At 40.6% G+C, this 25,457-nt stretch overlaps 1 protein-coding gene and 1 long non-coding RNA gene across 3 annotated transcripts in view; one reads left to right on the top strand and one right to left on the bottom strand.

The window, feature by feature from the left end:
• Positions 1 to 13,467, top strand: part of CEP78 (centrosomal protein 78) — a 31,025-nt gene extending 17,558 nt beyond the window's left edge. The window contains exons 11-16 of one of the 2 annotated variants that reach the window (XM_077759353.1): positions 404 to 532; positions 8,565 to 8,642; positions 9,827 to 9,993; positions 11,524 to 11,695; positions 12,018 to 12,065; positions 12,843 to 13,467. In XM_077759353.1, the coding sequence (XP_077615479.1) occupies positions 404 to 532; positions 8,565 to 8,642; positions 9,827 to 9,993; positions 11,524 to 11,695; positions 12,018 to 12,065; positions 12,843 to 13,406 (1,158 nt within the window). In that variant the 3' untranslated portion in view covers positions 13,407 to 13,467. The remainder of the gene's footprint in view (positions 1 to 403; positions 533 to 8,564; positions 8,643 to 9,826; positions 9,994 to 11,523; positions 11,696 to 12,017; positions 12,066 to 12,842) is intronic. The other variant, XM_077759354.1, reaches the window with a different exon arrangement.
• Positions 12,761 to 14,319, bottom strand: LOC144227670 (uncharacterized). Its single transcript, XR_013334007.1, has 2 exons — positions 14,040 to 14,319; positions 12,761 to 13,260 (listed from the first exon to the last, which is right to left on the bottom strand). It is a non-coding gene; the product is annotated as an uncharacterized LOC144227670 (long non-coding RNA).
• Positions 14,320 to 25,457: the final 11,138 nt, after the last annotated feature.

Here is a 25,457-nt window from a genome sequence, read left to right as displayed (position 1 = left end):
TCTTCTAATTCTTCTTTATCAGTCCCCTACTGATGGATTTTCCTCCAAAACTATATTTTCTTCTAGACTTTTTGTGCCTAATGGTGGAGAATAAATTTCTTGTCTGCAGTGTAAAGTTGATCTGAGAAAAATATTGACCCTGGCTCCTCACTTGGCTTATGTGAACGAAATTTTATAAAATAATATGGGTGATTTCAAATATTAATCACAACAACAGAATTCTATGCAGTAACAGCAAAAATAAGTTACTGTCGCTGTATTTTGTCATTGCCTGTTTTAGACTAAGGAGCAGCGGAAGACATTTATAATGACTTGATACCTCAGATCACTTTTGGTACATGTCCTTTAATATCGGTATCTGGGTTTTGTTATCTCTTCTACAACCTTGTCTCCTCTCTCTAAGCAATCGAATTTTCCTGTGACGGTGACAGTAGAGAGTCCTTCTTCCTCCGAGATTGAAGAGGCCGACGATTCCTCTGAAAGTGTTCAAGAAGAGCCTGCAAAAGCCAGTTTAAAACAAGAAGCATTACAGGTACAGAGTTATCACTTTAAAGATACAGAGATCATTTTTCAGACTGGTGGTGGTTATCTGGCGGAAGCCTGATGACACCACTGGCTAAGCTCGCGCATGGGTCCTGTCTTCCCCTCAGCAGTTCCTCAGCTTAGAGCAGGGTGAGAGATAGACGTTTGAATTCTGAGAAATGAAAATCAAAACATGTCATCAGTAATATATATTTTCCTTTCCTTAGAACCATCAGCTATTAGTTGTAGAGAGAACCTTAATGATGGTCAGATAAACTCAAGGGAACAGACTTTTGAATGAATGCAGTCAGCTGATTTGATATTCTTACTTTACAGATCAGGAAATTGGAAGTCCTCGCTGAACCGTTCTTTTTGTAATAGGAAAATATGACCTCATTTTTAATAAAAAAGTTGAAAAGATGATTTGGATGTTGAGAGTCCCCCTTCCCGAATTAAAAAAAACTCAAGAAGTTATATTGTATTGCCTAATTAACCTGACCTCTAATCTCATCTGCAATTTCCGTTTGTGTGGACAGGAAAGAAAAAATTGGTTTTTATAACAAATTAGCTTCTCAAAATGCCATATTTATTTTATTTCAACTTTAATGCAGAGCTGACCTTTGTAGTAAATTATGGAAACCTCATTTGGGAGGGACCTTGTCTTTTTTCTGCTACAAAGTCTGCATTTAATTTCTAAGAATGATGTAATATGGTTTTCTTTTACTGTGAAACTTGACAGGTTTAAAACTGTTTATCTTGTTATTGTAGGACAGTGGAAATTACTATTTGATTTTTTAAAAAAAGATTTTTATTTTTTTAAATAAAATTAATGACAATAAAATAGACAAATTAAGATAAGTACTTTGAAAATGATGAAGTGGGGCCGCCTGGGTGGCTCAGTTGGTTGGGTGTCTGACTTCGGCTCAGGTCATGATCTCATGATTTGTGGGTTCGAGCTCCACGTCAGGCTCTGTGCTGACAGCTAGTTCGGAGCCTGGAGCCTGCTTCAGATTCTGTATCTCCCTTTCTCTCTGACGCTCCCCTGCTCATGCTGTCTCCTCTCTTCCTCTCTCTCTCAGAAATGAATAAAACATTTTTTAAAAATTTTAATAAAAATTTTAAAGAAAATGATGAAGTGTTAAGAGTGGGAGGAATGTGTAGTTGATACAGAATTACCCCATTCAGGGAGCCTGGATGCCTCAGTTGGTTAAGCATCTAGCTCTTGATTTTGGCTCAGATCAAGATCTTGTGGTTTGCAAGATCAGGTTACCCATCAGGCTCTGTGCTGACAGGGCAGAGCCTGCTTGAGATTCCTCCTCCCCACCCTTCCCCCACTCATGCACAGGTATACATGTGTGCACACATTCTCTCTCAAACTTAAAAAAATTACCACTTTCACCTTATAAATGAGCAATTTGTAGCACTTGAGTACTTTGTTACCAAGTTGCAGAGTGACAAGACGACCCTGGACAATCTCATTTGCATTCAAGGTCGTTTTAGATATGGGTTCATTTCCTGCACCAAGAGACTAGGGAGATTGTACTTGCAAAATGGACTCTGGGCATTGGGGAAGACACAGGAGGTTAGGAACTGTAGTTAGGGAATAGCTGATTCAGGATGTGTTGAGGACCCTTTTGGCTCTTCTCCAGTTTGACAAGACACATTGAAATGATGAGGGGGTCACCTGAGTGGCTCAGTCGGTTAGGCATCCGACTTTGGCTCGAGTCATGATCTCACAGTTTGTGGGTTCAAGCCCCGCACGGGGCTCTGTGCTGACAGCTCAGAGCCTGGAGCCTGTTTCAGATTCTGTGTCTCCCGCTCTCTCTGCCCCTCCCCTGCTCATGCTCTGTCTCTCTCAAAAATAAATAAACATTTAAAAGTTTTAAAAAAGTGATGGTATTAAAATTCTTACGACTGTAAAAACCCACAACAGTTAAAAGAAGAGATTTCAACATATTTTGTAAAGACAGAAGACAGGTACAAGAGCGTGAAACCAGAAACAGAGGAAAACCGTAACCTAGAATATGCACAGAGACGGGCTGCAACCGAGGGGAACCTGTCCCCCAGGCAGAGATAGCTCCAGCCCCAGGTGTGCGTGCGGGAGAGGGGGGAGTTCGTTAGAAATGTGACTGAGACAAGGAAGGCCTGTGGAAAGTTCTTAATTGGGAGAGAGAACTTTTGTTCCTGCCCTCATTCTCCTAAAATGAGATTCTTTTACTTTAAATTTTTTTTTAATGTTTTTTTTTAGGAGAGAGAGAGAGAGACAGTGTGAGCAGGGGAGGGTCAGAGAGAGAGGGAGTCACAGAACTTAAACAGGCTCCAGGCTCTGAGCTGGCAGTCAGCACAGAGCCCGACGTGGGGCTCGAACCCACGAACCGCGAGATCATGACCTAAGCGAAAGTCGGATGCTTAACCGACTAAGCCACCCAGGCGCCTCGAGATTCTTTTACTTTAAAAAGAACGGGGAGAACTAGGGCACCTGCTGTGTAGTGTTGCCTCTTCACACATAAGAGAAGCCAGTCAATCATGAGTTTCCAGGGACCTTTCTTCTCTCGGTTTGTTTGGGTTTTTTTGTTTGTTTGTTTGTTTGTTTTTGTTTTTTGAGAGAGAGAGAGGGTGCAAGTGAGCAAGGGGCAGAGAGAGAGAGAATCCCACAAGGGGCAGAGAGAGCAAGAGGAAGTGAGAGAGAGAAGTGGGACTCACCCAAAGTGAGGCTTGAGCTCACAAACCATGAGATCATGACCTGAGCCAAAGTCAGATGCTTAATGACTGAGCCTCCCTTCTCTCCTTTTTCACAGTCTAAAAATGACCGTGGTTCACCTGATAATTGAGTTACAGCACGACAGGAGAAAAAAAGTAAAACGAGATACCTAGTAGGACCAGTGCCTATGTCGTGTAGTATCTCTCAACAGAAAATGTAGAACAGAGTGTAAATATCAGCTCTGACAACATAAAAGCTAAGTTTGGAAGGAAAACAGGAGATGGACAGAAGGGGAAAAGGCATGAATGTCCTCATTGCCCAAAATGGGGCGTTGAGTTTACAGTTGATAAACAATACAGGTTTTTAGGTATTTTACTGCAAGTTAAGAGGGCATGAGCAGTGGGAAAAGTAATGGTGCCATGACCTCACTGAGAGGAGTGGACACAGGAAAGAGTGTAAATGATCTGACCTCTTGTTTAGTAAAGCAGGAAGTTAACAGTGTCTGAAATTTCATCATGGCATAGTCATGTAAGTTTGTTACTTGGAAATGGAAAAGAATTACAAATCAGAATAGGTAAAACCTTATAAGAAAAGGCAGTCAAAACAGCTAATAACAGTGGGAAAGAGACCAATCCCATTAGTAGCTAGAGAAAAAATGAACTAAAGCCAATACGAAATGTAACTCCAATCACATTAACAAAGAAATGTCTGATAATAACAGATACCCTAGCCCTGCAGCGTAATAGGAACCTCACACCCTGTACATATTTATATGGGTGTATAAACAGACACCGCTGCCTTTGAAAGCATGTAGCACTGTCTGTTAACTGAAGGTGTATGAATACCCCGCGACCCAAGGAGTTTTCCTCTCCCCCACCCACTCGGTACGCGTACTAGAATAACGGGTGCAGCAGGACACGTGCACGTTATTGGCACCAACTGAAAACAACCCTAGTGTCCCTTAAGAGTTAAAAATTAAATTAGGTGTGGGGCGCCTGGGTGGCTCGGTCGCATAAGTGTCCTGCTCTCGGTTCCAACTTGGGTTGTGATCTCACAGTTCAGGAGATGGAGCCCCGCATCCGGCTCTGCGCTGGCAGCGTGAAGCCTGCTTGTAACTCTTTCTCTCCCCCTCTCTCTCTGCTCACACACCAGTGCACCCTCTCTCAAAGTAAATAAATAAACTTTAAAAAAATAAATTCTGTGTACTCAGAAAGTAGTAACATTTCATGAGCCAGAGCCCGTGGCTTTTTAAAAACAGTGTTGGCTGGAGGACTGTGTACACTGTGCTTCTCTTTATGTGACGGCAGGAGGTGGCACCACCAGTGTATTTTAGGGGTGCGTGCATGTAAGGGATGAGGGCGGTCTTTAACTCGGGGAGGAGGGAAGGTGCTTGTTACGGTAAAAGGATGTGGTGGGTTTTGAGATGCTGACAAGCTCTATATGCCAGCTTGAGTGCTGGTTACATAAGTAAGTGTTCTCTTTTTATTTGTGACACTGCCAGTTTTGTTCTACGCACTTTTTAGTATGTGTATCGTATTTTACAGTTAAAACCTGCTTAAAGGGGCGCCTGGCTGGCTCAGTCAGTGGAGCATGTGACCCTTCACCTCAGGGTTATGAGTTCAAGCCCCACATTGGGTGTAGAGAATACTTTTAAAAACCTACTTTAAGAAGGGTTGTCTTGGGGCGCTTGGGTGGCTCAGTCAGTTAAGCATCCAACTCTTGATTTTGGCTCAGGTCATGATCTCACGGTTTGTGAGTCCAAGCTGCACATCAGGCTCTGCGCTGACAGTGCAGAGCCTGCTTGGGATTCTCTTTCTTCCTCTCTCTGCCCCACCCCCAGTCCTGTGCTTGCTGTCTCTCTCAAATAAATAAACTTTAAAAAAAAAAGAAGAAGAAGAAGAAGGGTTGCGTCAAGGGGGCTGGATGTGTGAGTGAGATGAGAATATTTGATTTTCAGTCCTTCACTGCTGTTTGCATTCACATATATTCATTAGCATATGCACATGTTACTCATATAATCCTCATAAGAACTCTGTGATGTGGGAACCTGTCTTCATTTTATAGATGAGAAAATAGAGACAAAGTTACTATGCTTGTCCAACATTATATAGCCAAGAGTCAGGTTTTAGTCACAGATTCAGAATGGTTTTGTTTTTTTGCTTTGTTTTGTTTTTTGTTTTTAGAGAGAGCATATGTGAACTTAAGCAGGGAAGGGTCAAAGAAAGAAGGAGAAAGAGAATCCCAAGCAGGCTCCATGTCCAGCTTGGAATCCAGTTCGGGGCTCGATCTCACGACCATGAGACCATGACCTGAGACAGAATCAAGAGTCGGATGCCTAACCAACTGAGCCACCTAGGAATTGAAAAGAGAAATTTAATTGCTAATTATAAGCAAAGCATTGCATATTGAAGGAAAATGGGAAGTTTTCACCTATCCAGTTAGAGAAAAACATTCTGTCTTTTACACACATAGATCTTGTAGTGGCACAAGTGTTCCTTATTCAGCAGTTTTTTATTGTGTGCTTAGTGCTAGGCACGTGGGCTGGGATAAAACACCCCCTGCCCCTAAATTTCTCGCACTTTAAAGTGAGGAAGCAAGCCACCAGTTATAGTAGAAGATAGCATACCGGGTGACACATTGCTGAAAGCAGTCTGAAATGTTAGGAATCTTTTGGAAAACAGTTGGAGATCAGTATGGCAGAACCTTAAAAATGTTCATTTGCCTTGATCTCAAACTCATTTTTATGGATTTATTGACAGAAAATTATTCCTACATATGGGGGAAAGGCTTCATGCATAAAAATAGGTACTTAGTTTTATAATACTGAAAAGTTGGAAAGAATTTAAATGTAAAGGAATGGTTACATGGACCGAGAAGCCTGCTCAGTGGAATGTTTTGTAGACCATTAAAAAAAGCAAGGTTATGAATCCCCTGACTAGATAAAAAATGATTGATTTGATGGTAAATGGAAAAACAGTTGAACATAAAATTATTAGTACAGTATGATGGGAGCTTCGTTCCAGAAAAAAATCCCACTAGTCAATGAATAGAAAGGGAAGGAGAGCGGATGACAAGAAGGCACATTTCTCCAAAACCTGATGATTAGTCTTATTTAAGTAAGAGAATGTCAAGCAATTTTACTTTCTAATTATTTGCTTCCATATTTTTTTAAGGAGCATGAGTTACTTTGTAGGACGAAGGTATACTTTTTCGTGAAAATTTAACATTATGTTCTAATTCCCTCCAGTAGGGGGAGAAACTATTTCATGTAATGACATGATGTACTCTAGAACTACCTGAGAGGGGAGTATCTCAGTCTGCTATCTCTGTGGAACTAGTTTCTTGTTGGCTTATTTGTTTCGAAGTTCTGGGAAAAAAAAAAAATTTAAATATTAAAACCATTATACAAGTATAAGAAGAGGAATTCTGTAATATTTTTCCTTTGTCCCCATTAAAGAATTTGAGAGGTGCCTGGGTGACTCAGTCGGTTGAGCATCTGACTTCAGCTCAGGTCATGATCTCACAGTTTGTGGGTTCGAGCCCCGCATCAGGCTATGTGCTGACAGCTCAGAGCCTGGAGCCTGCTTCGGATTCTGTGTCTCCTTTTCTCTCTGCCCCTCCCCTGTTCATACTCTGTCTCTCTCAAAAATAAATAAATGTATATTAAAAAAAAGAATTTGAAGTTAGTAGGCTAGTTTTTTTATTTTTTAAACATATGTTGAGTGTAAAAACATATGTTCATTGAGCAAATTTTTTTAAATAATGAAAAACTTATTAAAGAAAATAAAAGCCACCTCTGCATATACAAACATCTCAACTAGCCTTTTGTCTTACAGGAGCACCTGGGTGACCCAGTCGGTTGAGCATCCAACTCTTGATTTTGGCTCCAGTCATGATCTCACGGTTCATGGGTTCAAGCCTCACATCGTGGTGTCTGCTGTCAGCACAGAGGCCACTTCAGATCCTCTGTCTCTGTCTCTCTCTCTGCCCCTCCCCTTCCTCAAAACTAAATAAATATTTAGAATAAATAAATAAAGCTGAAATCAACGCGTCAGACATCAAGACCCCAGTCACCTTTAAGGCGCCACCTGATTAGGTCAGACCCACCAAAAGTAACCTCTTAAATTCAATTAAAGATCAACTTATTTGAAGGACCTGACTTACAGATGCAAAATGCCCTTGCTGCAGCACCTAGATTAGCATTTGCTTGAGTAGCTGGGAGGGCTATAGTTCAACAGGTAGGAATCTGAGGGGCATAGAATTCTGCCAACCGCAGGTAGTGTCCCCCACCGCAAGGACTTGACTGTCTTGTTCCTGGAAACCAAAAGGGAGTTTACCAAGTGCATTCTACTTTATTGACGTTAGTGAAAGGAAAGAGCACCACCTCTGTAGGCAGGCATGGCGCTCAACCTCCTCAGTGCAGAACTTGGCTCTACAGCTTAATTAGTGATGTGGTCTTCGGTGTCCTACACCCCTTGTCTCTGCCTCAGGGTTTTCAAAGTGTTTACTTTTACTTTAAAAAAATTTTTTTTTAATGTTTATGTATTTTTGAGACAGGGCGAGTGGGGGAGGGGCAGAGAGAGAGGGAGACACCGCACCTGAAGCAGGCTCCAGGCTCTGAGCTGTCAGCACAGAGCCCAACGCGGGGCTCATACTCACTAACCACGAGATCATGACCTGGGCCAAAGTCAGACACGTAACCGACTGAGCCACCCAGGTGCCCCTAAAGTGTTTACTTTTTTAAAAATGCATTGAATCTACAGTTACATAATTCAGGTAGCTTAGCCATGTCATTAAGGTTTCCTCTTATAAAGGGACCCATAAATAAAAGTAGAATTTTCCTTTCTTCGCCTTAATTTTAAAAAAGTAAGATAAATATCTGACTTACTATATAAAACACATATACCTTTTATGGTGAGCTGCCACAAATTTATTTTGGAAAGCGTGGGATTCAAGTCAAACTTTTTTTAGTGTTTATTTATTTTGAGAGACAGACAGAGACAGAGAGAATCCCAGGCAGGTGCCGTTGCTGTCAGCACAGAGCCCGGCATGGAGCTCCATGTCATGAACCGTGAGACCATGACCCGAGCGAAATCAAGTGTTGGACGCTTAATCGGCTGAGGCACCCCTCAAGTACGTGTTTAACATTGCTAATTTGATATATTTTGGCAGTTAATTTCACTAACATGATATGATATCATAAGTAATAGACTATAATCCTTAAGTCTTGAGTTCACTTCTGGCTCTGCGCCTAAATCCTTGGTGAGATCTGTACCTGCAAAGGCTTTTGGATCTTGTACTCTGAATTGTGTATAATACTTACTCTATTGCTTCTCACTAGGAAAAACTGGAGGCATGCCTAAAGCAGTTAAAGGAGGAAAGAGTAATAAGGCTGAAGGCTGATAAACGAGTCAGTGAGGTAAACAAGTTTTTTCTTATACTTTTGAGAGTGTTTTGGTTTGATTTTGATTTTATTTGAAGCTATGTACTCGCAGTTTTTGAACTTTAAAACTGTAACATGTTGCACACTGTTGTACGTATGAATCTTTGTATTATATTTAGTGGTCATATGATCTCTATTCTGGAGGACATGTTTTTAAAATGTTAAAATCTTAGGGGTTTTTTTTGTTGGTGTGTGTGTACTTTTATGTGACTTTTTCTGTATTTTCTGTTCTCGATGCTTCAATTAAAGAAAGCAGTTTTGCATATACTGTATTTACAGTAATGTAAAAGACACGATGAGATTGTTTACTATCAGTGAATTAGAAAACTGAATAATTTAAATAAATAAGCATGAAACATTGTAAAACTGCTAAGAATGCAGTGAAAGATAAAAATATATATTCTGAGAATTACATTAGGCTGATGTTCATGGATGTAGGACATGAGCTAAAAAGTTGTATGTAAATATATTTTATTATCATAAGGTGAGTTTAGGGAGAATTTTTGCAAGTGCATACGTTGGATTGAAGGACATTTACTCATTCAGTAAATGTTGAGCAGTTGTTAAGGTAAAAGGTGCATCATGAACAAAAGGGCCTTTCTGAGAAATACTACAGTTAGGCTTGCTTATGGTTTTAGATGAATAGATGTTGAGGGGGTGGGAATGTCCAAGGGAGGAAATATCTTTAAGAAGTCAAGGAGAATATTGATCATTGTACAGTTAATAAGTTGGGTATGATTTGGGACTTTTAAACTTAAGCATTTAATATTTTGCCCAGTAAAGTTAATCCTTAACGTCCAGCCAAGTTGGAATATGCTTTGCTCAAGTCAGACGATCTTCCACTTTCTAATTTAAAGGGAACCATAAGCAGCTAATTTTCTAATGTAAAATGAGGCTCTGTTATGAATATAAGCAGTTAGAAAAGTGATCTTTTCAAAGATCATGACTAAAACAGAACTTTATTTATATACCATCTGAGTGTTATATAGGAAACTTTATCAGATGTTTCTGGATTTTGATTATTATCTGATGTGGTCTCTGTCTTTACTGGTGGAAAGTTAGGTTAATTACAAATTAATTACATTTGAAATGTTTAACTACTTTCTTTTGATGACAGTGCGAGAAAATCATGTCAGACATTTTTCAATCTTCTTTTATAGCTAGAACATGAAAATGCCCAATTAAGAAATATAAATTATTCTTTGTCTGAAGCCCTTCATGCGCAATCCGTGACAAATATGATCCTGGATGACGAAGGTGTTTTGCGCAGCATTGAGAATTCTTTTCAGAAGTTCCATGCTTTCTTGGATCTCCTTAAAGATGCTGGGTTAGTTAATTTCTCTCTATTGCATTATTCCCTTTGCAACTGTAATGATGGTTTGCTGAGGAGCATGAGCAGTTTTCATTGCTTCCATCATTTTACTTGGGGTGTAACTATATGTAAGATAGTGGGTTTTTATTTTTTAATGAGGACCTAAATTTTCAAAGAAATGCAAAATGGTAAACCTGCTTTGGTAGTGGAGAGAGTTCTTTATAAAGGAATCACCTATAAATTAATTTGTAAGTATAGGTTTTGGTAAAGACTAAATTGAAGGTAATTTTACTTGAAAATATTCCAGAATGCATAGGAATTTTCCTCCCTGTTATCCATTTTCCTTGTAAAATAAGTCTGAATTAAAGCAATTTTGGGGGACGCCTGCATGGCTCAGTTGGTTAAGCATCCAGCTTCGGCTCAGGTCATGATCTTGCAGTTCGTGGGTTGGAGGCCGGCCTTGGGCTCTGTGCTGACAGCTCAGGGCCTGGAGCCTGCTTCAGATTCTGTGTTTCCCCCTTTCTCTGCCCTTCCCTGCTCATGCTCTGTCCCTGTCTCTCAAAATTAATGTTTAAAAAAGTTTTCTTAACTTAGATAAAAAATAAAGCAATTTTTGTCCTACATATAAAAGCCATCATTAGTAGTCTGCAGGGCAGAGATAGATCGGTCGTTTCCAACCAGGAACGATTTTGCTAAGAGAAGTTATCCAAAGAGCGAATTGGAGATTGAACTTGATGGAGTGATGTTTTGTAGGTGAAAGGGTTGGTGTGGGGAGGGAAGGAGCAAACACGTTTTTGGAGTGAGGGGAGAGGTGGAAAAGAAGTGGGGATGAGGTGAGGGACAGTGCACTAGGTGCATGCTAGAATCCGAAGCATTGTGGTGGAGTGGGCCGGACGTCGCTGGGGGAGGAAGGAGTGCTTCAAGGACTGGATGATCTGAGTCCCAGGGCATGGTCTGGAAGGGCTGAGAATTTAGGAGAGAATAGGGGCTTGTTTCTGGGGTAGGATATTGGCTTTTAAGATTTTAGAAGGATTTCATGAGTGGGGCGCCTGGGTGACTCAGTTAAGCCGTCCAACTTTGGCTCAGGTCATGATCTCACAGTTTGTGAGTTCGAGCCTCATGTCAGAACCTGCTTCAGATCCTCTGCCTTTCTCTCTCTGCTTCTCCCCAGCTTTCACCTCTCTCTCTCAAAAATAAATAAACATTGAAAAAAAATTTTTTTATTTTTTTTCAATGTTTATCTCTTTTTGAAGGAGAGGGATACAGAGCGTGAGCAGGGAGGGGCAGAGAGAGGGAGACACAGAATCCGAAAGCAAGTTCCAGGCTCTGAGCTGTCAGCACAGACTCTGATGTGGGCGTTGAACTCATGAACTGAGAGATTATGACCTGAGCTGAAGTCAGACACTTAACTGACTGAGCTACCCAGGGACCCCGAAAAAAATTTTCTTAAGAAATATTTCATGATTGTAGGTATGTGGAAATCTAAGCTGCTCATATGCAATTATAACAGTCTTTGCTTTTTTCTCCTTTTCTCCTCTTGCCCAGGCTTGGTCAGCTTGCCACCATGGCTGGTATAGATCAGTCAGATTTTCATTTACTGGGTCGTCCCCAGATGAATTCTACGATGAGTGGTCCGCCTAGAGAAGAAAAGAAGGCACCTGAAGAAGAAAAACCAGAATCAAAGCAGAACTCCCTAGGACACGTGCAGAACATCCAAGTGAGTGGACGAAACAGAACTTAGTGATCCTGAGAGTGATGAGCAAAAGGGAATTAGAGAGTCAGAGGGAAAATGAAGACAATCTGTCTCTAGGAATCCACACGCCTGCGAGCCTCTTTGGGGCCCTTTCTCAGTCTGAAGTTAGTAAGTTTGTGCCCATTTCATATTACTGTACAGTTGTAAATGAGAAAATGGGGAGGCCTTTTGAAAATTTATGATGTTAAGCCCAAACTGTCCTCAGTGAAGATAGAAATGAAACATTAGAGTAGATATTCCAAATTTTAAATTGTGTAAATGTCTATTCTATTCATATTTCATCTAGGTTTCTATTTGTATGCAGACAGCTAACAATGAAGGAACACTAATGAAGGTACAAGTGCTGATACAGATAATTTTTTTTAAATAAGTAATCCAGACATAACTAACAGACAGGGTGTTCTGGTTAACCTCCCAGTTACGGGAATGAGAGGGGAAAACCTGTCCGCTTTTCCCCTGGCCTTCCTTTCCCTTGCCTTCCATCTCCCATCTCGGCCAGCCTCGGCCAGTCTTGGGAATCGACAACTTGAGAACACAGTCCCGTCACAGATTGGCTACTGCTCACATGTTTCTGGAGGAGAGAGAAGAAATTAATTTTCTTAGGGAATAAGGCTTTCTTATTCTTTTAATGTTTACTCATTTTTGAGACAGAGACAGAGCGCGAGCACAGGAGGGGTAGAGAGACAGGGAGACACAGAATCTGAAGCAGGCTCCAGGCTCTGAGCTGTCAGCACAGAGCCCGACGTGGGGCTTGAACCCATGAACCATGATATCATGACCTGAGCCGGAGTTGGATGCTTAACCGACTGAGCCACCCAGGCGCCCCTCTAGCTTTATTATTTTTAATGAAGGAACAGGAAGTGGGTAATAATTACCCCAGACCATAAAGTCTGAAAATGTAGTAGATGTTGTCTTGGATATAGCTAAGTTAAGTTGGGAATCACCTGGCAAGATACAATTAGAAAAACACTGAATCTAAAATCTTGATTAAACAACTATCTGTCTTAATAATAAGATCATAGAGTAACATTAAAGTCACGGACTCTACTTTTTAATGGGTGGCTTTTTCATCACTGAATTTTTGTTTTGTCTTCTTTTGTTTTCCCTCCAGTTTCAGAAAATTACAAGTGATGCTAGAATTCCTTTGCCTCTCGACTCCTTCCATGTCCCCGTCTCCACACAGGAGCCCTTAGAAACTTCGAGAGACAACCTGGGATCCCTGGCCAGTGAGCAGCGGCAGGAATCTTTCGAAGAATTCATTGCTAGAACATGTTCTCCGTCAGCAGATGTGATACCTGGAATTGGCAGCCAAAGAAAAGACGACGAATTATCCAGAAATAGCAGACCTTCTTCAGAGAAATTGACCAAAACAGGTGAACATACCAAAAAACACTCTGCTAAAAAACAGTCCAGAAACGACCTGCATTCCTGCTTTGACTCATCCATACATTGGAAAAGTAACGGAATCGGGCAAGATGGTTCTCTGGTTAACGAACCAATTAAAAGTGAGTCTTTGAAAAATTCCATTTCTGTCAAGAAAGAAAGTAAAATAGTGACTCTTTCATCGAAGAGAACTAAAAGTAAACTCAATCTACTAGAACACTCTGAAAGTGATACTCTTGGATCTGACTTTGAAATTCAAGAAAGCATCCATAGTGTATCACGCCTGACATAGGTCTAAATCTTTTGAAATTATGTTTTTGCCTCCAAATTGTAATAAATTTCTTATATTTTCATTGTGGCATATGGTGTCTTAAAAGATGGTACTGGGAGCCATTAGAGAAAGGTTTATCTAGTCTTTTTATTGTAATGAAACTTTTGGTTTATTTTTTCTTTTCGACACTGTACACCAGTCATTCAACAGGTGTGTCCTGAGAGCCTAGCACACGCTATACCATTCTGGGCGCTCTGCTTTCAGCGGAGAACAAAACAACACCTGTACTTTTGCAGAGCGAATATTCTGTAGAGGGAGAAAAAAAATTAATGAAGCAGGGTAATAGCACTAGAAAGGGATGAGGTAATAAGTGGGATAGTTTTAACGTGTGGTTAAATGTGGAAATACTATAAATCACTTGGCCTGAAGACATTGGTGTGACCTAAATCATAATAACCAAAGCAGCAAATACTGACCAAGGTACTTAACCATATTTATAGATTACAGCAATCATATAAATATAAGGTAGGGCACCATTTTATGGATGAGGAATCAGATAATGTGAGTTGCTCAAAATTACAGAGCTTTAAGTAAGTGGTTGAGCTGGGATTTGAACCAGAACCTGTGCTCTTAATCTCTTTGTTGTCCTGTTACCTTGTTAAGAGTGGAAGGGCTTGAGGAGGCCATGGGAGAGAAAAGCCAGTGAGCGCTGGAAGTGCACCGTGGGACCAGTAGAAAGCATACGCGCCCCTCCCCCATCTGGGTTGGGATTTTAAAGGCAGATTGTGCAGGGTGCCTGGGTGGCTCAGTCGGTTAAGTGATCAGCTTTGGCTCAGGTCATGATCTTGCAGTGTGTGAGTTTGAGCCCCGTGTTGGGCTCTGTGCTGACAATTCAGAACCTGGAACCTGCTTCAGATTCTGTCTCTCCCTCTCTCTCTGCCCCTCCCCCACTCATGCTCTGTCCTTCTTGCTCTCAAAGATAAATAAAACATTAAAAATTTTTTTAATAAAGGCAGAATATGTAAGGGTAAATGAATGCCTGTCTCTGGACTAAATTATGCCTTCCTGGTAAAACATGCGTAGATAAGTCCTGAGTTCAACCAGACTGTGACTTGAGAGGTAAGATCAGAGAAAAGCTGGAGTATCAGGTCTCTTCTAGAAGGTCTAGCCTGATTGATACCCAGAGGACTACGACACTACTACTAAGTTCTTGAATCATGGAGTGACTGCTATTGGAAGAAAACAATAAAGAGATGTAGCCTTGGCCCTTATCTAACAGTAGACTGAAAGTAGAAGACACACAAGTAGAGGCATTAATACTACATTTTCCATTCTGTGATGGGATTGCTTAGAAAACGTAGCCCATGTTTGAGGAAGAAGAAAGAACTGGAAAGGTCATCTAAAGAGGTAATAACTAAGCTGAGCATTGAAGGACTAGTTGGAAACTGGTGAATACTGTGAGGAAGGGAAAGGATACTCAAGGTGCAAGGAACAGCATAGGCAGAAGTATAGAACCAGGAGCGAGAGAGTGGTATGTTCAGGGGATGCCAGATGAGCATTTCAGAGTTCGTGGAATGTCATCAGGCAGTGGCCTTACAAGCCATGTCACATGGAGCTGGTTCTTTCTCAGGAAATAGCTGATAAAAGGGTTGAAGGGTGGGGGCACCTGGGTGGCTCAGTTGGTTAAGTGTCTGACTTTGGCTCAAGTCATGATCTCACGGTTCATGAGTTCGAACTTGGCATCAGGCTCACTGCTTTTAGCACAGAGCCTACGTCAGATCCTATGTCCCCCTCTATCTGCCCCTCTCCCATTTACTCTCTCTCTCACTCTCTCAAAAATGAATAAAATATTTTAAAAAGAAACTTAAAAGGGTTGAAGAATGGAAATGACATATTGAGGGTTGCATGTTAGATCGTGGATGTTCAGTAGAACATCAGTTTGTTGAAGCACAGAGATCAGAGATGATTCCACACACTTCAGAGGAGCATTGTTGTTGTTTTTTTTAATAAAAATTAAAAACTTCCTCCCCTGTCTTTATGAAAAGGGTTCCATAGACAAAAGTAAGGGAAATTCTGGCTTAAATAAAGTTAAGCAGGTTTCTCTACAATATGATTTCTTGGGGCTGCAGGAGGCTAATGGTGATTCTGAATTTCCAGAACAGGCTTAAGGTACACATCCCTCTTCAAATATATTTGATTATAGAATCCTTTTTTAAAAGGAGTGTCTAACGGGGCGCCTGGGTGGCTCAGTTGGTTAAGCGTCCAACTCTTGATTTCGGCTCAGGTCATGATCTCACGGTTCGTGAAATCGAGGTTTGTGCTGAGAGCACGGAGCCTACTTAGGATTCTCTCTTTCTCTCCCTGTTGCTGCCCCTCCTCAAAAATAAATAGGCTTTAAAAAAAAAAAAAAAAGCATCTAACAACCAATTCTACCAAACACCAGTTTGGGAACTTCTGAATTAGTCAACAGCAAGAGTAAAAATGGTCTGAAATAAGATAATCTATGAAGGGAGGAAATAAATTTGAATTTTATTTAGAAAACAAAATAAGCAAGACTTGGTTGTAAGAGGTAAGGAAGAAGTAGGCAGAGGCCAGACTCCCACTTGTGTGACTGAGGTTGACTGGTGATGTCCTTGAAGTTAGAAATAGGGGGTGAAGAACTATACTGGGGAGAAGACTTTAGATTTGGATGTGTTCAGTTTCAAAGCACCTATAGAATTTAGGAGAGGACAGGTAAATAACGACATGCATGTGAAGTCAGGGAAAGAGACACATTTGACTGTTGTCAGCACATATGAGCGATAGTTAAAATCATGAAAATGGTTGAGGTCACAGAAAACTGTGGGGACTATCAAAATCTTAAGTCCTAAGCAGAGAAAGGATTTTGAGGAGAGCGGTCCTACCATTTCAAGGAAGAGGAAATAGGTAACAGTGTCCTGCTGCAGACAATGTAAGTGTCCCCTGGATTTGGTGGTTAGGGCCCTGGCGACTTTAGTGAGGGCAATTCAGTGAAGTGGCAGGTGAAGCCAGACTGAGACAAGTTGAGGGGCAGGGCTGACCCCGGGGGACAGTGAAGAGTGGGTGTGGGATCCTCCTTAAAGGAGTTTGGACAAGAGGAAGCAAGGAGTCAAAAAAGAATTTTTTTAGAATGAGGGTGACTTAAATGTTTATAGGTTGAAAGGAAGGAACCGAAGAAAGGAGCTACTGAAGATGTTGAGGGGTGAACAGCTTAGCTGTACCTCGGGATCCCAGGAGCCGGGAGCATGAGTGCTCTTAGGACAGGCAGAAAGAGATGTGAGCAGATGAGGGTGTAAGTCATTTGAACCCTCAGTGAATTGGAGGGGTCTCACCCACATACACGCAGTGAAAACGATGAGATAAGTAATGTAGACAATTGGGGACACGTGGAAATATAGTAAGGCGAAAACAGAGATACAGTCCGTACTACAAAGTACAGAAGAGTAACTTGTACTCTTCAAGTGAGATAAATTCTGGCAAGTTTGGGGAATAGAGCATAGGGAAGAGGTATAAGTTAAATGAGTTTTATGCTGATCACCTCAGTTTGCTTTTACCACAGATCTTTAAAAGACACACGTACTTTGGCTTAGGTCATGATCTCACGGTTTGTGAAACCGAGCCCCACATCCAACACCATGTTGACAGCGCAAAGCCTGCTTAGGATTCTCTCTCTCTCTCTCTCTCTCTCTCACTCTCTCTGCCCCTCCCCTGCTCATGCTGTCTCTCAAAAAAAAAAAAAAAGTATGCATACACATTACAGTTTTAAAATTCTTGCATGTTTTATGTGTTTTTGTAATCATTTGAGATGATTTCATTAAGAATTAGGGGCGCCTGGGTGGCTCAGTGAGTTGGGCATCCAAATTCAGCTCAGGTCATGATCTCATGGTTCATGGGTTCGAGCCCCGCGTCAGGCGCTGTGCTGACAGCTCAGAGCCTGGAGCCTGTTTCTGATTCTGTGGCCCTCTCTCTCTGGCCCTCCCCTGCTCATGGTGTCTCTCTCTTTCTCTCTCTCAGAAATAAATAAAACATTTTTAAAAATTTTTTTAAAAAGAATATGGGGGTGCCTGGGTGGCTTAGTTGAGCATCCAACTTTGGCTCAGGTCATGCTCTCCTGGTTTGTGGGTTCGAGCCCCACGTTGGGCTCTGTGCTGACAGCGCAGAGCCTGGAGACTGCTTCCGATTCTGTGTCTCCTCTTTCTGCCCCTACCCTGCGGACGCTCTCTCTCTCTCTCTCACAAGAATAAACACACACTAAAAAAATTAAAAATTTTAAAAATGAAAAAGAATCAACAATATGGATGTTTTGTTGTTTAATAGTTTTTAGCACTTTGATGTTAAACTTCCAACACTGCACCTGAAGCAAGGTCACTTCCCTGAAGGGCAGTATTTTCATTTGGGAGAAAGTTACAAGCCATGTTTCTTTACTGAGAAGTTTCTGTGTCATTTACTGAGTGATTGCCAGAGCATATGAAGTCTATGCAAAGAGGACCTTTTGAGGTTTTTAAAATAGTGTCAGATGTGATGATGTAGCAAAGAGTTTGTTATCCTGCCCTAAATCCACATAATTACTCCTGGTCAAAAATTACTATTTCATGTCTATCTGGTACTGTATCCAGGGATCCGTCTAATTTCAAATGGATATTTATAGAATAATCCCTAATCTCAAGATTGTAACACTTGATTTTCAGAGGATTGGCAAGATAGGATTGACGATTAAGTTTTTTAAGATTCTGATTTTAAACCACATGCTAGAGCGAATCATTTAACAGAGCTGGCTGAACACATTCTTTTACTCTTCCAGAATCTCATTGAGATGATTAGCAAAGTATTAAAACAAAAATAGTTTAATAGCAGAGTTGGAAAACCAGAAAATGAACAATGTGGAATTTCTAGAAGATAAAAAGCACATTATCAAAGGATCAGTTAGTTATCAAGAGCAGAACAGCTAAGCTTCCGTTCCGTGCATCTTTGAAGCACCTAACTGGGGAGTTTAGAACCAGGCTGAGGCTAAGAAATCAGCTCTCTGAAGTGGGAGCTCTGGCACAGGACACGCTGAGATTGGAGAGTGATGTCACCCAAGTGACTATGAGGAGGAACTGAAGATGAGGCACTCACCCACTCTCTCTGGCTGTGGAGACCAGCCACTCCCTTGATCATCACCGGAGGCACCTGTGATCAGAATTTGTGTTCACTGAAAGTCAAACAGAATTACTTGGCTTAGGAAAAGCACTTCAAACTGTGGCGTTAGGTCCACATCTATAAATACGCCAAGAATCATTAGATTTGAAGAAAACCAGTAACAGAAAAGGAGACTGCAAATTACAACAAATTAACCTGCTTAAGAATGTTGTTCCTAGAAGAAACAGAAGAAATTTAAAAGTATGATTAATGAGGCGCCTTGGTGGCTAGTCGGTTGGGCATCCGACTTTGGCTCAGGTCATGATCTCACGGTCCATGGGTTCAAGCCCCATGTCGGGCTCTGTGCTGACAGCTCAGAACCTGGAGCCTGCTTTGGAAGCTGTGTCCTGTCTTGCTCTGCCCCTCACACACTCATTTCTGCCTCCCTCCCTCTCCCTCTCTCTCTCTCTCTCTCTGCTAAGAAGAAATAAAACATGTTTTAAAATTTTTTAATAAAAGTAAATAAAAATATGATTAAGATCTTCAGAGAGTCATATGGATATGGTATCCCTAAAGAATAAAATGCTAGGGGGGCGTCTGGGTGGCTCAGTCGGTTGAGTGTCCGACTTTGGCTCAGGTCATGATCACACAGTTTGTGAGTTCGAGCCTGCGTTGGGCTCTGCTGACAGCTCAGAGCCTGGAGCCTGCTTCGGATTCTGTGTCTCCCTCTCTCTCTGCCCCTCCCCTGCTCAATCTCAATCTCTGTGCAAAATAAAAATATTTTTAAAAATTAGTTCTTCATTAAAAGAAGAATAAGATGCTAGGAAAAAGAAATCTTTCGCTTCTGGAAATTAAAAATACGATTATGAAAAGCACTTGGCTAGATCACAGAATGGGTTCAGCTGAAGCTTAAATTCAGGAAATAGAAGCTTTGAGAGATTCCCCCTCCAGTTCTGCCAAGGGATGAAAGAAAAAAATTATGAAAGAAAAGTGAGAGCCATCCACAAACAGGCATAGACTAATTGCACAAGCACACAGATACTCATGGGATTAATGAGACGACACAGATTTTGGTATTAGATTTCTTAGCAACAAAAAGATTTTTCTTTAAGAATTACAAAGCAAACTGAACAATGAATCCATAAAAGGTTTTACATTAAAGAAACTGATGATGCCATGTGACCCGCCATTCTCCTTTATAATCATGAGATGCCTATAGTCAGAAAAAGTCGAAATATTCATGCATATGGGAAAATAAAGTGAACTCCATCTCACCCTCAACCTGGGAGTCAGCTGATGAAGCATCACTATTTACAATACTCTTGGTTGCAACCTAAGGAAAAAGAGACTAATGCAGTCAGCCAACGGAACTGAAAGCTTCCAAACACGTGCCACTTCTCACATTTCATTGGCCAGAGTGTGTCACATGACCATGCTCAAGTTTAATAGAGCAGAGAAGGGTGAACTTACCATGTGCAAAGACAAGGAGAGCAAGGCAAATATAAGTCAATAATAGCTACCAAACTACCAGGAATGGGGGATGTAATTTAAAAATCCAAGAAAAGTCAGGGAAGACAAACAAGTAAAAGGTATTAAATAAGACTAGATGCTTTTTTCACAATAAATGTTGAGTAGGTTAAATCCTCAAATTCCTTAGGCTTGAGTAAAAACATAAAGTCTAACTGCTCATTATTTACAAAAAGCAAATCTAAAAAATATATCATGGATTATAAAGAAGTAGATAAAAGTATACTAGGCAGGTGCTAACAAAAGTGTATGTGGCTCCGTTGATTTCTGGCTAAATAGAATCCAAGATGAAAACCATTAAACGGGACATAGAAAAAAATTCTTTTTGACTAACAGAAGGTATAGTTTTGCAGAAAGCCTTTATAAAATACTGTTTCAAGGGCACCTGGGTGGCTCAGTTGGGTAAGTGTCTGACTTCAGCTTAGGTCATGACCTCGTGGTTCGTGAGTTCAAGCCCCATGTTGAGTTCTGTGCTGATGGCCCAGAGCCCAGAGCCTGCTTCGGATTCTGTGTGTGTCTCTCTCTCTGCGCCTCCCCCACTCACAATCTGTCTCTGTTGCTCTGTCTCTCAAAAGTAAACATTAAAAAAAACAAAAACAAAAACTTTTTTATACACCAGCAATAACCAGTTAGGAAATGTATGGAGGAAAAGATCCCATTCACGCAGAAATAATGTCCACAGAGAAATGTTAAGGCCCGTATGAAAAAAGAAATCTATGCTGAAAGAGATAAAAAAAAAGACTGCCAAAATGAAGAGGCATGCCACATTTCTAAGAAGATGCAACACATTAAATATGTCCGTTCCACCAAATAAACTTATAAATTCAGAACATTTTCATATAATCAAAGCAAAGCTTTAAAAACGGATGGAACAACCTAATTACAAAGCTCATCTGGAAGACTATACACAAAACAATTCTGAAATCAAAAGAATCCAGGAAGCCATAGTGAATGAAATCATGGGGTTCTGGCAACAGTCGAATAGGTTAAAGCCACAAAACAGAGAATCTAAGATAATGTGTATATTTGGGAATTTAATACTTGAAAAATGGCATTACAAACAGGTAAGGAAGAGTTGAACTATTCAGTAAATGATGTTGGGATTGCTGATTACTTGGAAAACACTTTCTTCTTTCATTTCAAGGGAAGGAAGTAAAATCCAGGTGAATTAAACATTAAAATATAAAAATAACTAGAAGAAAATATTGGAAAACAATTTGTGGGATGAGGAAGGGCCTCCTAAAGAAGACTCAAAACCCATATCCATAAAAGGGAAAAAAACTGATTTGACTCCATTAAAATATATCAAACATATATGCAAATTAAACAAATAGGAGACAAAGGATTGGGAAAATATGTGAAACATAAGAGAAGGTGAAATATCCCTAATATAAAGCACCTACAAACTAGACCAAAAAAATGGACAAAAGATATAAATATTTTTGTAAAGAAAAATAAACCTAGGGGCGCCTGGGTGGCTCAGTCAGTTAAGTGTCATGATCTCACGGTTCGTGGGTTCGAGCCCTACGTCGGGTTCTGTGCTGACAGCTAGCTCAGAGCCTCGAGCCTGCTTCAGATTCTGTGTCCCCCTCTCTCTCTGACCCTCCCCTGCTCACACACACACTCTCTCTCTCTCTCTCAGAAATAAGAAAAGTTAACATTCAACTTCATAAGAAATCAAAAATTGAAATGAGATACTGTTTTTCAATCCTTGAAGTGGCAGATATGAAAAGACCAGTAAACAGCTATTGCGGGAGATAATGTGCGTAAAGAGCACCCTCATTGTTGAAGGACATGTAAGCTGATACAGCTTTTTGAATGGACAATTCGATGTTGTATATCATTGTATGTGATATGATATGTAAACTGTGCCCAGACTCTGATTTAACAATAGTTATAAGCAGCCAGCCTAAAGAAATATTCACGCAAGTGTCTTAAGAGTCAGGTAGAAGAACGTGTACTGAAGCATTTTCTAAAATTATAAGAAATTAGAAACAACATAATCGTACATAAATGTGGAAATTATTAAATTAGTACCTACCAATTCTTACCATGCAATACTCTGCAGCAGATAAAATAGCAGCTTTGTAGTGTGGGCATGGAAGTATTTTTAAGACCTACGGACGTGGGGTATCTGGATGGCTTAGTCAGTAGAGTGTGCAATTGTTAAATTTTTTTTAAGGTTTATTCATTTTTCAGGGACAGAGAGAGGCAGAGCATGGCAGGAGGTGGGGGAAAGGAGGGGCAGAGAGAGGAGACACAGAATCCGAAGCAGGCTCCAGGCCCTGAGCTGTCAGCACTGAGCCCAACTTGAGGCTCGAACTCATAGACCGTGAGACCATGACCTGAGCTGAAGTTGAACACTTAACCTACTGTCCCACCCAGACACCCCAGTAAAGCGTGCAATTCTTGATCACGGGGTTGTGAGTTTGAGCCCCATGTTGGGTATAGAAGTTACTTAAAAAAAGAAAATCTTAAAGTCATACCGATATGAAAAACAAGTTCCACCATAATTCTTAATGCACATTGTTTACACGTATATGGCTAAAATCCTGCTTACATATACATAGCACACATGGGTGTCTGTGTGCACCTAGAAAATATTCAGTAATAATACACGTCAAGCTGTTGATGGTGACTCTGCAGATGGCAGCTGGAGAGGAGGGATGAAAGGGGACTTTTCATATTTGACTCCATTCACTTCAGGTTATTTGATTTTGTTTTTTAAGAAGTATGTTTTATGGTCGATAAATAATTTTCTAAATTCTCTTCATGACACAAAACTTGGAAAATACAAATATATGGATGGTCGGTCACCCTGTATGTCCTGTGTCCATTTATTTTTCAAAACCTGTCCTAGTATCTACGTGGAAAATGAGCTTTGTACCCCTGGATGGCTTCCTACATAGTATATTCAAACTGTTTGTTGGGTTTTGTTTTTTTTTTTAACACAGCCCACAATAAAAATAATATTTTGTGCAAAGTATAAGGTAATGGTCCTGGCCCACACCTGCCTTGTGTGCATACGCAATGAATGGAAAATTTCATCAAACTGCTCTTACAGTACTTCTAGGGACACTCTGGTATGTCCTGTTCTGTTTCATTCCTTTAAAGAGGTTCTGTTTGCAACGCACTAAGTAGGTTTCACAATCCACTACTGGGTCATGACCTATGGTTTGAAAACACTGGGTAGAATGTCTCAAACATTTGCTCTGCTCCTGACCAAATTGCTGTGCATGGAGAATGTAAAGCTTTCCTACCTTCACTTTGTTACTGGACGGGTCAAAGCCTCTCTCTGTTTGTAAATTACTTCCAAAGCCCAACTTTCTTTGTCTCTTTCCCTCTCAATAGGCTTAAGGTAATTTACCTTAGATTCCCCTTTTAAAAGTCCTTTTGTTACCCTTAAAGCCTCACATTGACACATCTATGGCAGAATCCTAAAATATAATTTTGTCAGAGTTAAAAAAAGCAAAGCAGATGCCCTGTGACTTAAGGCGATCGCTTGGTATGGGAGGCTGCTCATAAAGCACAGAAGGTACTGGAAGGTTGAAAGGGCTCAATACACATGTCGTCTTAGCAGAGTTCATAAATTGTAAACCTGTGTGAATTTCAAATACAAAAACCAAAACAACAACCAGGCAGCTTAGAATTAGATAAGTATGCCTCCTATAGATTATATAATTGTTAACTTTGTTCTGGAGTGACCAGTGAGGACTAGCTGGTTTATTTAAGGTCTTAGAAAATAGTCCTCAGGACTAAAAGGAACTTAACGGAGGACCGAGGAGGAGAAGAAGGGGGGAAATAGTGGGGGAGAGGGAGGGAAGCAAACCATGAGAGATTCTTGAATGCTGAGAATAAACTGAGGATTGGTGGGTGTGGGGGGGGGAGGGGGGAGATGGGCATGGAGGAGGGCACTTGTGGGGATGAGCACTGGGTGTTATGTGGAAACCAACTTGACAACAAACTATTTGTAAAAAAAAATAATAATAATTTAAAAAATGAAAAAAAATAGTCCTCAGAGTCCTTGACGTGTGGAGGAGGCTTTTATCTCTAAACCAGAAAAACTAAATAAAACTTTACAAAATCTTAAAACTAGATAATCCCAGGTGGGTATCTTAAATGCTAAAATTTGACTATGGTGTTAAAACACTATAACGGGGAGAGAGGATAGGAGAGGTGTTGTATAAAGCTATAAACCTGCAACAAGTATGAAGTCCTATACATAGAATATACATAGAATGCACGGTGTAGTAAATATAGACAACAATAATGTATCAAAATCATCAAACTTGGGGGCGCCTGGGTGGCTCAGTCAGTTAAGCGTCAGACTTCGGCTCAGGTCATGATCTCGAGGTTCGTGGGTTTGAGCCCCGCATAGGGTTCTGTGCTGGCAGCTCAGAGCCTGGATGGAGCCTGTTTCAGATTCTGTGTCTCCCTCTTTGCCCCTCCCCAGCTCGTGCTCTGTCTCTGTCTCAAAAATAAATAAACTATAAAAAAAAAAGTTTTTTAAAACCTGTCAAACTTGCTAAGAGACTAGATCTGAATTATTCTAACCACTAAAAAGAAGTGATAATTGTGTGATGTGGTAGAGGTACTAAGTTACGGCTACAATGGCAATCATAATATACAAATGTATCAAATCAACATGTTCGATGCCTTAAATTTACAAAATGTTATATGTCAAATATAAATTTAATTTTAAAAAACACACTAAAATCAATTTACTAAATAGCCTCTCTAATTTCTTTACCCCAAAGTCAAACTGTCACCTAAGTCTTTCCTATGAACCGAGCACCTTACTGTATATACCAGATAGGAGACACTTTCACACATCATTCCAAGACTTGAAAACCTGTAAGGGGTCAGAGATATTATCTTTTTACACTTTATATCATGCACACCCTGGCACACGCTACTGCTTACAGTCAAGTGAACCACAGACTGTTTTGTGATGAGTGGTGAGAATGGGAAATTTGAAGCTGTGGACCATGACTTTTTTGTCTCCTTTTCTTTATGGACACTTAAGCTTACATCACTTTCTACAATGTCGTTAATACAATAGCCTTACAACTAGATAATAAGTTTAAATTGGCTAATGCCTCAAAAAGTTTCACCATAGTTTTCCATTCATTTTTGTTTTTAAAAAATTAATTATAATGTTTTTAATAAAATAACTTTGCAGAAATCAATCATCTTCCTTTTTTGATTTTTACTAATTTTTGAGAGAGAAAACGCACATGAGTGGGAGAGGGGCAGAGAGAAAGGGGGACAGGGAGTCTGAAGCCGGCTCTATGCTGACAGCAGCGAGCCCATGTGGGGCTGGAACTCACAGACTGTAAGATCATAACCTGAGCCAAAGTCAGACAGGCAACCCACTGAGCCACCCAGACGCCCCAGAAATCAGTCATC

The sequence above is a fragment of the Crocuta crocuta genome, unplaced genomic scaffold (genome assembly GCF_008692635.1).
Source record: "Crocuta crocuta isolate KB4526 unplaced genomic scaffold, BGI_CrCroc_1.0 scaffold41, whole genome shotgun sequence".
NCBI classification, from domain to species: Eukaryota; Metazoa; Chordata; class Mammalia; order Carnivora; family Hyaenidae; genus Crocuta; species Crocuta crocuta.
The sequence above is the reverse complement of the archived record's forward strand: the minus strand, read 5'-3'. Positions and strand labels throughout refer to the sequence as shown.